This window comes from Pollachius pollachius (assembly GCF_949987615.1).
Source record: "Pollachius pollachius genome assembly, chromosome: 3".
NCBI lineage: Eukaryota > Metazoa > Chordata > Actinopteri > Gadiformes > Gadidae > Pollachius > Pollachius pollachius.
In genome coordinates, this window is record NC_136936.1 from 46411946 (window position 1) to 46428165 (window position 16220).

Genomic DNA, 16220 nt, shown 5'->3' on the forward strand with positions numbered 1-16220 from the left:
GGCAGTTACGTAGACCAGAACATGTTAGACAACTCAACATGGCTTGAGTTATTCTGTAGTTTGTAAAACCTGTGGATTCTACTAAACCCACTGCTCATGAGTAATTGATGGCCTTGCTGTCTTTGTGAATTGATCAATTGTATTGAGCAGCATAATCTCACATACAGTTCTAGTATTTTATAATAATTTAAGTAACTCGTTTTTATATAACAGAAATACATCGTTTTGTAGTCGATGGTTGAAACAGATATATCCAGCCCACGAAACAACGTGTCTTGTTAGCAGTTGATGTCATTGTGTGTGCACGTACGTGCACGCTCCCGCTTATACATATAGCGAAACATTGCAGGATTATGAAACGGAATCTATTAATTGCCACATCGTTCAAAGATGAGGCTGTTGATACGAAAAGCCACCGCATTGTGTAAACAAAGGGGCTCGTGTAATTTTAATGAAAAGCACAAGGTTGAAGTCAGATTGTTTTGCAATGTTTGGATTTTGTTCTGCTCAGTTCGTGGGCTGTCTTTCACACAAGCCTACGCCCGTGCAAAAGAAGAAATGAATGTTGATTATGCAATCGGTTCACATGGCGGACATCGAGCCCCACCACCGAGATTGCTGATCTCAAATGGCAGATTCGCCTTTGTTTACAAATCTATCTATCCATCGTGGTCGCATTCACCGACCTAAGCGTTAAAAGCCTACATCATCATCTCGAGAATATTTTCTCGCATTCCAGTTTTCAAAGCAAGCATGCGCACAGGAGAATGAGGGCTTTATCCTTATTTGGATATGGTAATTAGCGACTTCAAACAGCCTATCAGTGACCGAGTGGCTGGGCACGTGACGTTGAGAGAGCGCTCGGGAGGCGGTGTCGAGCGCGGAGCTGAGGTTAAAACCAGTGGACAAGAGACAGCGCATTCAGTGTAGGCAGAAGCAGGGACTGACAGTTGGGGGAACTTTGTTTCTATGAAACTTAGGAAAAATTGCAAAATATCACAAAAATTAACAATATCCCTCGTAAATCATTAACCTGCCCATAGGGTTGAAGGTTTTCTTTTGACTTAACATAGACAGGGCTTTGATACAGACTACTCTGACACTTTTTTTGAAAGAATGGGTGAGACAGACAGTTAGCCAGTCAGCTAGCTAGCTAGCTGAGGGGCTGAGAGAGGCGGCAGGAGAACAAAAGATTTTTTTGCGTTTTGGCTGGTCGCACTGACACTAAGTCCATGCAGAACGTGTCATCACCATCACAATGCCCGTTTTACTTTTTCTGATAGACACGTCCGCTTCAATGAACCAGCGCACCCATCTGGGCACTACCTATCTGGACATAGCGAAAGGCGCTGTTGAGACTTTTATGAAGGTACTGTAACATCGGGACACCTTAATGTGGGGAGATCCCAAACGGGATGCTGACCATCGATGTACTTTGGAAAACTCGCCTGTCAGGATGATCTCTCGGTAACCGTAAATAATTCTTTACTATTTCCACAGCTCAGAGGGAGAGATCCGGCGAGTCGAGGGGACCGGTATATGTTGGTAAATTTTGAGGACGTTCCACTCGGAATAAAGGTAGAGTTTATTTTCGGTCACGTCCAGCTTTACATTGCGCAGATAAATTGTCCGTCCAATCGGTTCACCACGTTGTGATCAATTGTGTGGAGGAAATCTTCAGGAGGAGCTTTCATACCCCTTTTAAAACATGGCCGACATTTTGTTTCAATGTGAGCAGCAAGGAACTCTGGGTGTTATTTATACGGCGAAGTGATGTCTGGGGAAGCATGGGAAGGGGGCACTGACTAGCCCACTTCACTTGTCCGGGGGAGATTTGCCATAAAGTCAACTTGAAAGTTATCACACTATTCCATCTATGATGTTTGTTCCAAATTAGCAGATAGCCCCCTGTCATAGCATTGGCTTTTTCAGAAAGCGATTTTTACCCATGCACATCATTGCAAATTAATAAGTAGTTGTCATTGTCCTCAAGGTGGGATCTGTCTGACGGCTAGACAATAATAAAATGTCAAATGAATGGTAATTGGACGCAGGGGTAGATGATATTAACCAAACTCGTTGTTTTTCTTCTCTAAGGCTGGATGGAAAGAGAGCCATGCAACATTCATGACAGAATTGAGGAACCTTCAAGCAACTGGACTTACAACTATTGGCCAGTCTTTGAGGACCGCTTTTGATTTGCTCAATCTCAATAGATTAGTGACTGGCATAGACAACTATGGACAGGTACGTTGTACTGGAAAGGTAGAAAGAAAACTTATAGGGATACAGGTTCCATGACATGGACCCCCTCCAACCTTACTGACCATCCCTGTCCGAATTGCCCCAGTCTTACAAGCACCACACACCTCCACGTGCTGTCCAGACCAGGCCTCACAGGGTCATAGTTCATGAAACAGTCATATGACATATCACAGCTGTGCTTATCGCTAGAAAGTAGACATTTGTTTATTACATTGTCTTGAGCATTCATGCTTTATTGAATAATTATTTATTATGTTATATATTGGCCATGAAATAATTAGGCCACAAATGAGGGACATTTTTAGGTATCAGTCTTTTAATGAAAATCCTTCTAAACAAATAATATATATATATATATATATATATATATATATATATATATATATATATATATATATATATATATATATATATATATACAATATTGGAATGTTGGAATGTTTCAACTAATTGCTGTTCCAATGTTCAATTGTACACAGTTTAGAACAATGTGCCAGTTGAAACAGTATTAGGAATTGTGTTTATCAAGACAAAGAAATGCACTGCTAGGTCTTGTAAAATGAGGGCAGAGACTGAAAAGGAAAGGTTTATAAATGTACTCTTTACTGTAATTTGGTCTAAAATTATACATGACATGTTTAAAACAGTTCTCTAAGCATATTCATAACACAGTCATGACTAATCACTCTAGACTTCCTCCTTGCAAGTGTATTGCTGCTTGAAATGATTCTCTGAATACATTAAGTACATATTTTTTTTACTTTACCCTTCCCATGGGTTAACATTGCACACAGCGTCCAAGTAAGTATGTTATGTATGTGCCTGTAGTTGATTCTGGGCACTTTGCAACACTCAAAATGAGGGGTAATTTGCACATTGTATCTGGTTTTGAGGACATCTGCCTTCCGGTGAAAGACAATGGGCTGGTGGTAAGTAGTGTGGAGTGGGTGGATGAATGTTTAACCAGCATTTCCTGAGTAACCAAATGAAAGGTCTCCTGCATCCAGGGTGAGCCGTACATGGATGCTGAATAATCCATGTCTGCGATTCGCCGGGGAGCTGTGGCTTCTAGTACTGCTGTGTCGGGCAGACATAGTACACACTTGATGTCTGAATCAAAGAGGGTCACACTCCCAATGCTTCGGGCTGCTAGATTAGGATATTTATGTCCTTCGGGGCAATCTGCTAGAATAGAGGTCTAAATAAGACGCAAATAGGGGAACAAAATATATGTATATAAATTGACACAACTTTTTTTTATTATCTTGGATCTTTTTGGCATCTTCCGCTGAACTATTATGCAATTTCTGGAGCCTCCTGCCAACATTTTAAGTGGAAAAAAAATTGGAAAAAGAGAAGGCTAGCCATTTGTAAAACCTGAAATGTAAGAAGCAGATATAATGTAACCCCTTACTACATGCATATTGAGACAGTTGCGTCTCATGTGCTCCACCTGCAGAATTCTGAAGTGGGTAATAACGCTATTTAACTGATTTTAGCAACAACCGATATAGAAGTCCCAAACCCAGCAAGTGTGTGAGGGAAGGAAGGAAGGAAGAAAGGAGGGAGGGAGGAAGGAAGGTGTGAACGAATCCTAAACATGGTCAAGTGTTTTTCCTCTGTCGTGATAAAGAGCCCTTCAGGTTGCCAGGGTGCCATGCATGGTTGCCCCCAGTCTCTTCAGAGCGGACCTTTCCACCTAGTGCCGGGGCTGTGCCAAGTAGTCTGCCGCCGCAAGACTGATAACGCTAAATGCAATGAGATGATTCTGAGAGGGCAGAGCGCATAATTGTTGGTGTGTGTGTGTGTGTGTGTGTGTGTGTGTGTGTGTGTGCGTTAGCGAGAGGGAGAGAGACGGGGCTGCCTGGGGAGGGGGTGCGAGTGTTGATCAAACTGAACATCAGAGCTAGAATAATTGACACGATCTTGGTTTGATCTCAGGCTTGTCATCGTTGTGTGTCTGAGGATTAAGAAACCTGCATGTTCAGAAACACCGGACACTTTTTACTGCCTGTGTGCCAAAGGGCCATTTCAAAAATTCCCAACGTTTACAGTGTTTTTATCTAGAAATATTTCCTCTCATTACCACAGCTAGCCAGACTGACTGCAAAACTTATTGATGTCACCCAGCCACACTTTGGCCATGGGGGGATTTCAGCAAAGGAGGGGGTTGGAGTGGGGTTGTCATGGAGACTATTGGTTGCTGTCGGTACAGAATAATAGTTCTTGATTCAATATTTTTTGGCATGATTACCGGACATATAAATTGCACAGCAAATCGCAAAGGCGAGCAAAGTCGACCTGTTTAAAATGCTTATGTCATAACAGATTGAGCAGTGCACAGGGAATCTGTATGGAAACTATTATAGGACAACATGGGTCCTGATTTGACGCAGACCACCATCTACTTGGCACAATTACTCAACAGTTGTTCACAGAGCTTGGGAAGATGAACAACGATGCACTGATTCATAATACCAGCAGGAAACAATGATGTTATTCCACACCACTCTGAGAGCAGAGGGACTTCACAGTAGAGTCGCCTCATAATGTGCTCTCCCTACTCTCTCCTGGCTTAGAGTTCAGGTGGAGGGCGGTGGGGGGTGTGAGTGAGTATCTCTCCACACGCACTCGCACAGGCACCATCTTTGTTTTTGTTGGAGGTGCAGAGATGTATTTGGGTGTTGCTCTCCCTGCAGACTGTACTGCTATGCATTATTCCCCTAGGCCTTAGATGCCTTTCTCTTGCGCTCTGTCTCCCTCTTGGTCCCTCTCGCCACCATCTGCTTTGATAACATCCTCCAAGTGTTGTGTTTGGAACAATGCAAAGTTATTCTTCCCACTGTTTAATTGTGGTAGACCTCTTTTTATAAAGAGGCAATCAGCAATGCAATCGGCAGGAATATTGTTATGTTCTTGTGCTGTTATGAATTTAGTACTGTTGCATGTTTAATAAAGCCCTTTTGCCCTTTTGTTTCCTTCTGTTTTAGGGAAGGAATCCATTCTTCCTCGAGCCATCGATCATCATCGCTATCACCGACGGCAACAAGCTGACAAGCGGCAGCGGCGTCCAAGATGAGGTCAGCCATAGACACCATGGGAGTGGGTAGATTGTGGGAGCGCGGCCAATCACGAGTGTTTCCTGGTTGGCACCTGTCTTCATCACAAATGAATGCAAATATTTACGTGGACCAGAAGTGTCCACCGCACACTTGCTGTCCTTATATCAGTCTAAAAAATTAAGCACTTTGTCTGTATATTAACCATTGTTAAGATTTTACAGAGTTTACATGGAGTTTCACTACACTAAACTGTGACACTGGCGTGTGACTAAGTAAAAAAACATTCCCACGTAGTATCATGACTGTGCGACTCCCAGCCGTAGGTTGTGGATTTGATATCCCCCTCCATGTCTGCAGCCTACTTGTAGGCTTCCTCGAGAAAGATAGCTAGCCCCGGCCCGCTCCTCCTCAGTGACATGTATCTGTATTCACTGGAAAGTTGCTTTGCAACAAAAACATCCTCTCAATGACAGAATAGTAATAGTAGAGTCCCCTAGACTGGCCCGTGGCTTGCCTGTCTACCTCGGCTGCACACCTCCTCCCTGTATATCGCTTACATGTGCTGCATCTACCAACCACGCAAACAGCAGCCAGCTGTAGCCTGTTCCCACCCACGCCCTATCAGAACTATTAATCTATACAGCAATTGTATATAGCGCTATTAATGTGCTCTGCTCGCAACGAGCACAGACACGGTGTACACGGGGTACACCGTTTCAGACATGCCATTCCCTTAATGGCTTCTATGGTGTCAGTTGGGCTAGCATCTGTTATGGTGCCAGCACCCGGTCGCCTGTAGTTGTGGTTTGGCGGGGAGATGGCACGTCTGCCGTGTGGACAATCCAGCCCTGTGATTTGTTGTTTGTTGTTCTACGTGAGCACAATGTGCGAGGCTGTAGGGAGAAAAAGGTTCTAAAGAAATATGGATGTTGCACAGCTCCAGCATCGCTGTTAATTGTTGCTCCTGCAATGTTATTGTTATGTGCCTCCAAGACTTGAGGTGGAATTTTGTTCACCCCGCGCATAACAGATGCCCATTATCCTGCCTTGTAATTCACTCCTTATGTCAGGCTTGTTTAACTTGGCATGCGCTACCGCTCCCGACGCACTGGTCCAATCCAGTCCGCCTGGATCATACCGCACCGCTATGACTCGCTCGCAACCCCCAAAAGTGGTCCTTGCACGCTGAGCGACCGCTAGGCTTTGCCAATGTTTTACTATGGAGTTGAGCATCGAAGCGCAACCCATCACCGGGGCGCTACCCTGAGCGTAGTGGAGTGCTCAGAATGTCCAACCTGATGCTGCACTCAAAGAAAATAAAAGAAGGCTGCCTTGTTAGTAAAACCAACAGAATCTCAACGCTCAAAGCTTACATTTCTAAACCTAAAGACTCGTTTCCGCGATTTTTTGACATGAAAATGAAAGTGTCTTCCTCCCGACGGTTAGCGGGCTGTATTCCACTCTCACCGTATTTTAGCGGGGGCTCGCGTTTGTTTCTCTGAACCCCTTCAATAACGATCCACATCAACGCCGGCCTTTGTCTCCCAGCTGCACCTGCCCCTGACCACCCCCCTGCCGGGCAGCGAGCTGACCAAGGAGCCCTTTCGGTGGGACCAGAGGCTGTTCTCCTTGGTGCTGCGCATCCCGGGACATGCCTCGGTGGAGCCCGAGCCCCTGGGCGGGGTGCCGCCCGACGACTCAGCCATCACCCCCATGTGTGAGGTCACAGGAGGTAAGGCGGGAGCCTGGGGGAAAATCAATAAAAAAGAGTGTTTGGCGACCGAAGAGCCATCAGCTGTGTCTGATCTATGGTTTCCTCAGCATCTTTCTGGATTGTTTCGATTTGAGAGAATGAAAAAACGCCAGGTCGGGGATGAATTAAATCAAATTATGATTTTAATATTCCTGTTACACGTTTTTATTCCCCGCCAGCTTTTGATATCTTTATTCAAAGGCGGTGCTTCAAGGGGTTTTGTCAGCGAAATCTCAACCCTTCTGCTAAGGCGGATTTGACTTGATTAACATGATGGCATACTCCTCTAGAAACCAGAGGACTCCCACATAGGGTGAACAACGTCAATGGGCAGGCGGCTGCGTTTTAAGCTGACGAGAGGAACCTGACGGGGACGCGCTATATCTGTAGCGCCGAGATCAAAATAGCAATTTGGGAAATGTAGGCCAGAGCCTAGAGAATGAATCATCTCCGTCATTAGAGAAAGAACAGGAACAATGAAAGTGTTGTTGAAGGTATCAGAAGGGGGGGGGGGGGGCGCCCTGTTAGTGACGTGGTGAAAAGGTAGCCCCTGTATTGTTTACTGTCATCTTCCAAGGCCGTGCTCTCATGGACACTTGAGACATGGAGACACTTCAAGTGCTGTCGGTAGTGGTCTATCAACCAGGTAATCAGAATTGAGGAGGTCAATATAACCTGCAAGGAAACAAAAATACCCAGTCGTTGGTTTCCCAATATGTTATTTTGGGCTAGGTGCGATTTTTGTGCCGACACTAACACACGCGCTGCTGTAGACGATCGAGTCCTGTCAGATGGAGCCTTGAAATCCCCTGGCCCAAAATAAATAAATACACTTAAAAAGAAAATGGCGCAGAACCATTGTGAACCATTGAAAAATAAATAAAATTACTTCGCCCGTCACACGTCATCGCCGCCAGGCTTCCTGTTTCCTTGAAGGCGAAGCAGAATGCCCTTCATGGACCGGTTCCCACAGACAGTTGGCAGGTGTCGCAACGTGGCCGCCTGTTTATTCCTGCTGAGGGAGGGGTCCACAGGATCAGCCTGCGTGTGAGAGGTGGGCCGCTGGCTGTGGCCTGGCGGTCGGATGACGCGGCCGTACTAGGCAGCTCGACAAGCTTATCATTACCTGCTGCTGGTTTCAGAAGGGCCTCTGCGCTGTACTACAATGAACAAAGGGCACTGGATGTGTATTATCATACAGTCATAATTGTTGGCTGTTGGTATGCATTGCGGACGCCGTCATTTGCCGTCATTGAACAGTGTTTTCATTTTCGAGTAGATGCATGTTTTTTAACGGGCATTCTCCATCTGTGCGTGTGTGTTCCTGCAGGGCGTTCCTACAGCGTCTTCTCCCAGCGCATGCTGAACCAGTGTCTGGAGTCCCTGGTGCAGAAGATCCAGAGCGGCGTGGTGATCAACTTTGAGAAGACTGGCCCCGACCCGCCCCCCATCGAGGGTGAGTCATCGCCGACGTGTCCCCACGCCGCCGGGAGAAACTTGTTTAGACCGCCGCAACCGACAGATTGTGTTCAGCCAACTACAATGCGCCCTGTTCACCTCTCGACCGAGCGTCCCCTCTCGCCGCCGGGCCCCAAACCACAAGTCAATATTCAAAAAAGATACTCTATGAAAATCCCTCTACTTATTAAAGACGACGCCCCCACACTGTTGCTAAAGCCTCGGGCAGTATCTGCCCCTGCATGCTTCAGCTATTTCGAGCGATGGCTGGCTGAGGAAATGTGTGTTTTCTAAACTCTACGGAAACTCTGGTTAAAGCCACATTTCTCGGAGAAGGCGTCCTTAGATAACGGGACGGGAGACGATTCTGGCGCTAGCGAGCACAGTTCTAGTAAATAACAAACCACCCTGGGCCAAACACAACCATTGACCAAAGTGTTCTCTATTGGAGCCATTGTGTCGTAATGTCCTTTTGGATCTCTTCCACTTGTTTTGTGTTTTTCAGACGCCCCCCCTGAGGTGAAGTCGGGCCCCCAGCCGTGGCATTGCTGTCACAAGCTCATCTACGTACGCCCCAACCCCAAGACCGGTGTGCCCATAGGGCACTGGCCCATCCCAGAGGCCTTCTGGCCCGACCAGAACTCCCCCACTCTGGTGAGAAGAACGGGGGGAAATGGATCATTGCTGTATGGGAAATGTTGGGGCTGCAACGATTATTCGATTAATCGATTAGTCTAATTATTAGCATTTTCAAATGATGCTAATCGGGTATAAGTCATTTCCCATGTAGAAATAAGAAACATTTGCTGCTTAATGTTGCAGTTCAAATATTTGGTTCATGGTTCTTTATAAAAGGAATAGTTTTCTTGGCTGCTTCTCTGATATAGCTAGGCCATTTAACCCATTTGTGCCGGCTGCTGCGCGGCGCAACATTGTATCTAGTAGATACAATGTTGCGCCGCGCAGCAGCGGGCACAAATGGGTTAAGAACTCTATTTGGACTCTGCTAACTCTTAATGGCATTTGCTGTATTTAATAACATTTTATAGAATAACCGATTTAAGCCCAAAACATAATGTTGGATTAATCGACTAGCGTTAGCTGCAGCATTAGTGCTTTAATGTCAACCTGTGACTCTGATGTTTAGCTGGTCCTACGGATCGGTGCTCTTTACTGGTTCTAACGCATGCTGCCATGCTGTGTTCTTCCTCCGGGGGCAGCCTCCTCGCTCGGCGCACCCCCACGTGCACTTCTCATGCCTGGACGCAGAGCCCATGGTCATAGACAAGGTGCCCTTTGACAAGTACGAGCTGGAGCCGTCGCCGCTCACCCAGTACATCCTGGAGAGGAAGTCCCCCCACACCTGCTGGCAGGTGGGCCCCAACCGCACGCACACACACACACATCGCCCGCACGCACACCGCACGCACATCCACTATGGGTGGAGGGCCGCGAATGAAATGGGAAATGAAATACTGTTCAGCATGCTTGAAAAAATGTTGATTGAACCAGTGGTGGCCAGCTTCCTTTTCTTGCTTGTGAGCCCGATTCTTTTGTCAGAACTTCTAGTTTCCCCATCCCCACGCATTGTGCGTTTGCTTTCCCACATATTGTTTCAGACCCATCAACACCTGACCGTATTATCAATGTCCGAGTCAAGTGAAAAAAACATTCAAATATCTATAGCTTATAAACAAGCCATTCCCAGCGAACCCATATGCAAATCAATTCAAGTTTGAGAGAACCCTGTTGCTTACCCTGATGGTTTCCTTCCCCTCTCCCTGTAGGTGTTTGTGTGTAACAGTGCCAAATACAGTGACCTGGGCCAGCCCTTTGGTTACCTGAAGGCCAGCACGGCCCTCAACTGTGTCAACCTTTTTGTGATGCCCTATAACTACCCCGTGCTTCTCCCTCTGCTAGGTAAGCCCTGTCCAGAGTCCCCCCTGTAACTGAATAACTTGATAATGCTATGAGCAGTACAGATGATGTAGTAGACCATGAGAGGGAAATGTTTTAACGCGTGCCCCAACACGCCGTGTTATGACAGGTCGTTTCCGCTTGTTTATAAAACACAATGTTGTCCTTTTGCAGATGATTTGATCAAAGTGCACAAGTTCAAACCTACCATCAAATGGCGGCAGTCCTTTGAAAACTACCTAAAGTCTATGCCTCCGTATTACATTGGGGTGAGCACTACTGACGCCCGCTTTGCACTACATGTATTTCCTGTTATTGTTATTTCCTGCGTGTTGTCTAGATCCCTCCATTCACGTTTTCTGTCTTTTTGTTTTCAATAGCCTCTAAAGAAGGCACTGAGGATCATGGGAGCTCCCAACCTGCTGGCCGACAACGAGTACGGCCTCAGCTACAGCGTGGTGTCCTACCTCAAGAAGCTGAGCCAACAGGTACGGCTTCTCTTGGAGCGGGCGTCGAAACAGGAGGAACGCCCCCTGCTTTGACGCTACGCCATCACCGCCCCCCCCCCCCCCCCCCCCCCCCCCCTCGCTCCATTCAAAGTCGCTAATTCGTCGTCGTTGTGGTCGTCTCCCCTCAGTCTAAGATCGAGTACGACCGGCTCATAGCCTCCATCGGGAAGAAGCCCCCGCCGGAGCCGGGCATCAAGGTGCGCTGGCGGGGCGGGGGGGCCATCTCCCTGGCCCAGCGCCGGGACTTCAACCAGCTGCTCCAGAGCATCACCGGGGAGTCGGCCTCCCTACCCCAGGAGCTCAGCTCCAAGGAGTTCCAGGGGTTCCACCTGGCGCTTCTCAACAAGGTGGGATTTGGCCGGGTTTCAATTGGCTGTAGTCCTCGCTTTGTTTTAGAACCAGAGAAAATCCCTCCGAGACCTAAGACAACACCAAACACGACACTGTGTGCTAGGATGTGTTCTTCGGTCGATAGGAAATAATAGGAATCGCTTGATCTCGCTTGAGTATCTCGTAAAGTATTCCTTTCGTTTTTGGCAGAGTACAGTCATTTCTTTCAGGTCGGTTGAAATGTTTATTTTCAAAACTGTTGAATGACTACACCGGTTCCTTGGTGGGGCTTCTCTACGAATAATATGCAATGCACACAGTATGTTTCATACAAATACGGTCTTATCCAGTGTGCGACGCCATGGCCTTGTTCAGATCTCACGGGGTAGTAAAGATCTTCCAGATAAAGCGTTATGTTTGATCCATATGTACCCACACGCTCCATCCCTGCCCCTCCAGACCCTGAAGCCCCAGAGCTTGAGGAACCCCTACGACATCCCCCGCAGCCAGCTGCTGGACCAGCTCAGCCGCATGAGGAGGAACCTGCTCCACGCCGGCGTCTGCTCGCTGCGGGGACAGGACCCAGGTAGGCCCCACAGAGCGCGCGCGTGTGCATGAACACACGACTCTCGCGTGCATCTCAAGTTTTGCTTGGAAACTGTTCGTGCAAAACGCCGGCCCTCTGATGATGTGTGTCTGTCGCCCGCCCAGACCAGCTCCACAGCGTGCCGATCGCCCAGATGGGGAACTACCAGGACTTCCTGAAGGCTGCACCGCAGCCGCTCCGAGACCCCGACCCAGAGCAGCCCAAGCGGCTGCACACGTTCGGCAACCCCTTCAAACTGGACAAGAAGGTACGGCCGCTCCCCGACCCTCTGCCCAAATGCAGGTTCTGCGTCTCCTAAAGGATAGAGGATAGAGAAACTCAGCGTTTGTTGGCCAGAGGGCTTTCTTGGACGGTTCACAGCCCCTTGCTGTCCTCAGTAAAGTCATGTTGAATTATAGTTCAACTGGTCAATTCTACACACCTTTTTGTGCTTTCCTTGTGATACTGTCTCTGTTATACCATAACGTTTGCTTCTTTAGTCATGTGACTTATTCAGTATCCATGGAGTACCCTTTTATGGCCACAGATCAGCAGCAGTGTTGAGTGTGTATACTACAGGAGCTAACCTCAACCTCTCTCACTCTCTCTCGCTCTCTTTCTCTCTCTCAGGGCATGATGATCGACGAGGCGGATGAGTTTGTAACGGGCCCCCAGAACAAGGGAAAGAGGCCCCAGGGCGAGAGCAGCCCCATGCAGGGCGGCGGCCCCAAGAGACGGCGCTGCATGTCCCCGCTGCTGCGCCTGGGCAGGGCCTACACTCCCCCGGTCACCCCCCCGGCCAGCCCCAGACCCACGGCCGGTGAGTTTCACCCACACATTCAGCGGCCGCTAATGCCAAGGCAAAGTTGTGAATGCAAAGCAAAATTTGCTATGTAATTAGTTGGGTTCAGTGTTGGAGCTGTGGTACAGAAAGCTTTAAACGCAGGCCATGGGATTTGGGCATTGGGAGACCCCTGTGCCCCACCCAAGAAAGCAAGCCCAGTTCCAGGTTTCAATGCCCCCCCCCCCGGCGCGCTCCCCTTGTCTGGCTGCTTGTCCAGAGTTCACACTCCCCAACGTGGACTTTAGCAACACCTTGTGGTTTAACAAGAGCCCGCACCAGTAGGCTCGACGTGAGACGGCTCACGTTGAGTCTACTGGTTGTACCAAATCGTACAACCTACAGCGGGTCATATATACAACAGCGGCCGTTGTATATATGACCCGCTGTAGGTTGTACGATTTGGTCCAAAGGCTTAACGATTGACTTTAATAAATATGCGATCAGTAGACGTTAAAAGATGTTAACCCGTCGCGGTCTGCCTTGTGCCCCCTCCAGACGGGGAGAGCGGCGACGGCGAGCCGGACTTCATCATCAACCACCTGAATGAGAACCACTACACCCCCGAGAGGAGCTCGGACCAGGACCCGGACTCCCCCGGCCCCGCGCCCACGCCCCTGGACCCCCTAGAGAACCACGCGGCGGCCGCCCTGGGAGCCGAGCAGGAGGATGACGTCGAGGCCGTGGACGACGACGACGACGACGACAAGGTGCTGATGATGGAGCTGGAGGAAGACGTGGAGAACGGCGGCGGCGCCCGGGACGAGGAGTACCCGTCCGGGGGCGAGGGCGCAGGGGACAGCGGCGGGCTCTCGCCGGAGCTCCGTCCGCAGCGCTACCTGTCGCCGTCGGCCCTCAAGAGGCAGATCCTCAACGACTGCATCGAGGTCAACAACCAGCTGAGGGCCCTAATCACCAAGGAGATCAGGAAGCCGGGAAGACGTAGGTCCCCCCCCCCCCCCCCCCCGCCTGTCTCTCTCTTCGTCACACCTGAATCAGTTGACCGCTGTGGGCGTTTGTTTTCAATGCAACTATTTGCATTGAAAGCAAACGCGAACAGATTCACTCTCATTCACTCTCATTTTGCATAAGATTTTCAGTCTATTTTATCCCACTGATACATATTCATAGACATGGGCTAATGCCTAACATGGTTTGTTGCGTTTAAGAGATGGGTATTAAAAATACTGTTAAACAGTTGGGTGTTCTCAATTACGACCTCAATCTGGTCTTTGACTGACAGTACATATTACTATAGTAAGGAAACTCCCACTCAATCGGCCGTGAGGTTATTTGTCTGCTTGTCTTGAGTGTGGTACAGTGTGTAGTAACCCGTCTCCCTTCTGTTCTGTCGACTGCAGACTACGACAAGATCTTCCACTTCTTGAAGCAGATCCAGGGAACTCTGGACACGCGGCTCATCTTCATCCAGAACATCATCAAAGAGGCAGCCAGGTGAGGTCACATTCAAAACATGCAAAACGCCCACGATTTCCATAGGAAATTAATTTTACGTGTACATTTACAACATAGCTTTGACTGAACGGCATTTTACTCAGGTGAACCAGCTGTGTGTCAATTCTTCTCTTCTCCTCACACTTTTTCCAATCAACCCAGGTTCAAGAAGAGGGTTCTCATCGAGCAGCTGGAGAACTTTCTAGAAGAGATCCACAACAGAGCCAATAACATGAACCACATGGAAGCGCTCTGAGCCCCCTGGGGCTCAACAGGAACCCTCTCCCACAACCCTGTCATCCTCCCCTTTCCACGACAACCATCAGAGACGGGCCGAACAAAAACACCCTCCAAACTCCGCCAGAATCCACCGGTCGCCTGCTCCAGTACAGCCTCCTTCTTTGTCATGTTGACATCGGGCTGGGGGTTTTTGAAGGGAACCAAAACGAGGGAAATGGAACAGCAGGGAGCTGAGGGCTTGGCTGACGGCGGTTATTTTGCGCAGGGTTAACAACGACAGCACTTGGGATATGGGGCTGGCCCACTCAATCAAATTGCCCGGCCTGTTTGTAAAGTTCATGTCCGCATTCCATGCTCCCTGTGTAAGCCGCAAATGAAACGTTTGCCGTTTTGGTTTAAAGTTGGGATCCAAAACACGAGAAGAGACTAAAAAGGGTGGATAGAAATGTGTTCTCTTTTGGGGGGGGGGGGGGTTAAGTTGTCTTGGGGGTGTACCCCTTCAATCTCCGCTAGCCCCTCCCGCTCCATCTGTTTAGCGAGGGCTCTAAACGACAGTCTTAATGCACTTGTTGGTGAACCCATTCTCAGTGGCGTAACCGTTACTGATGACCTTTGTTTGTCACTATTACCACTCCATTAATGGCAAAAAGAAAAGCACTCCATTGACCGACTGAGCAAAACGAGCACCGCTAAGTGCAATTTAATTATTTCGACGTGTGGGCTTCCTACCTTGAATGAGTTGGAAAGAAAAGCATATAAAGGTTGCATCTGAATTGATGTTTTTTAAACCCCCCCCCCTTAGAGCAATATTATGATGACCTTGGCAGTTCTATGCTTTTTCTTTCTTTTCTTTTTTTAAAGCCTTTAGGAACATGCACACTATTGGAGGAGGAAAAACCATTAATGTACAGGGACTAAGCTCAGGAACCGACACTAATGCATTGCAGTTGGCAATGTCCTCAGCATTAGTTAACAAACCTTTTTTATTTACTTGTGATCTTTCAATGGTTAAAGTGCAATGGCTCCAGTCTCCTCCAGGAAATGAGATGGGGGGGGGGCGTGGAGGGACAACCTGTCCTTGCCGGTAGCTGCCAAATAATAAATTTCTATCCGCTACTTTCGCCTCAAATCCCAATCAAACTTTTTTTTGGCTCCTGCTGATCGAGCAACTTGCTTTAGCGACATGTTTGTTGTTATGTCAGGAAGGAGGGGGTTATTTTAGCATCGACACAACCTTTTTAACGGTTGAGCTCATTGATCTTCACTGACAACTCCGTGGCCCAGCCCCAACGGTCGGAGCGGGAGTGGGGGGGGGGATGGATCCATGGTCTGAGAGGAGACCGCTCTCTGCCCCTTCCTTCTTCCATGGACAGGGACCAAAATCTGCCATACTTGTCTTTTTTTGTTGTTTGTGAATGAGGACGCTACCAAATGAAAGTATTTTGAATACACTGTATAGCTGTAAATAACCCTAGAGTACTATTTAAAAAAAGAGAATGTTCAGTGGAAATGGCCTTTTTTTTTGTAAGTATTTCCATGAATAAAGTTTCTATTTTACACTGTGAAGGGCCATGTAAATAAAGTGTCACATTGTTCTGTAACGGAGTTCCCCCATGCTTTATTTGTCTGCTGTGTTGGAGAGACTGCAGCCTGTGTGGATAACGGGAGGTGGGAGAAAGATACCACAAACAGCTGGGGTGTAAAAAGAAGATGTAGTAAAAGTTTATTTACAGATATTTACATAAATAGATAGTCCCTCTTCCTGGAGTGTGTGGACCGTCCTGCTGGTCCATAATAAATACAG

General features: G+C 48.0%; 1 protein-coding gene across 1 annotated transcript; it reads left to right on the forward strand.

Annotated features, from left to right (window-relative positions):
- The first annotated feature begins 946 nt into the window (after positions 1 to 946).
- On the forward strand, positions 947 to 16017 carry ints6 (integrator complex subunit 6). The gene is made up of 18 exons (XM_079733446.1): positions 947 to 1369; positions 1501 to 1578; positions 2098 to 2247; positions 5256 to 5345; positions 6876 to 7059; positions 8411 to 8536; positions 9044 to 9192; positions 9759 to 9911; positions 10326 to 10458; positions 10630 to 10724; positions 10836 to 10943; positions 11093 to 11311; positions 11754 to 11880; positions 12006 to 12148; positions 12511 to 12700; positions 13220 to 13663; positions 14083 to 14176; positions 14339 to 16017. The coding sequence occupies exons 1-18, from the start codon at positions 1259 to 1261 to the stop codon at positions 14430 to 14432; spliced, it is 2688 nt and encodes an 895-aa protein (XP_079589572.1). The 5' UTR covers positions 947 to 1258; the 3' UTR covers positions 14433 to 16017.
- Positions 16018 to 16220: the final 203 nt, after the last annotated feature.

Coding starts and splice junctions, on each gene's coding strand:
- ints6 (XM_079733446.1), top strand. CDS start 1,259: ATGCCCGTTTTACTTTTTCTGATAGACACGTCCGCTTCAATGAACCAG. Junction 2,248..5,255: donor GCATAGACAACTATGGACAG/GTACGTTGTACT, acceptor CTTCTGTTTTAG/GGAAGGAATCCATTCTTCCT. Junction 8,537..9,043: donor CGACCCGCCCCCCATCGAGG/GTGAGTCATCGC, acceptor TGTGTTTTTCAG/ACGCCCCCCCTGAGGTGAAG.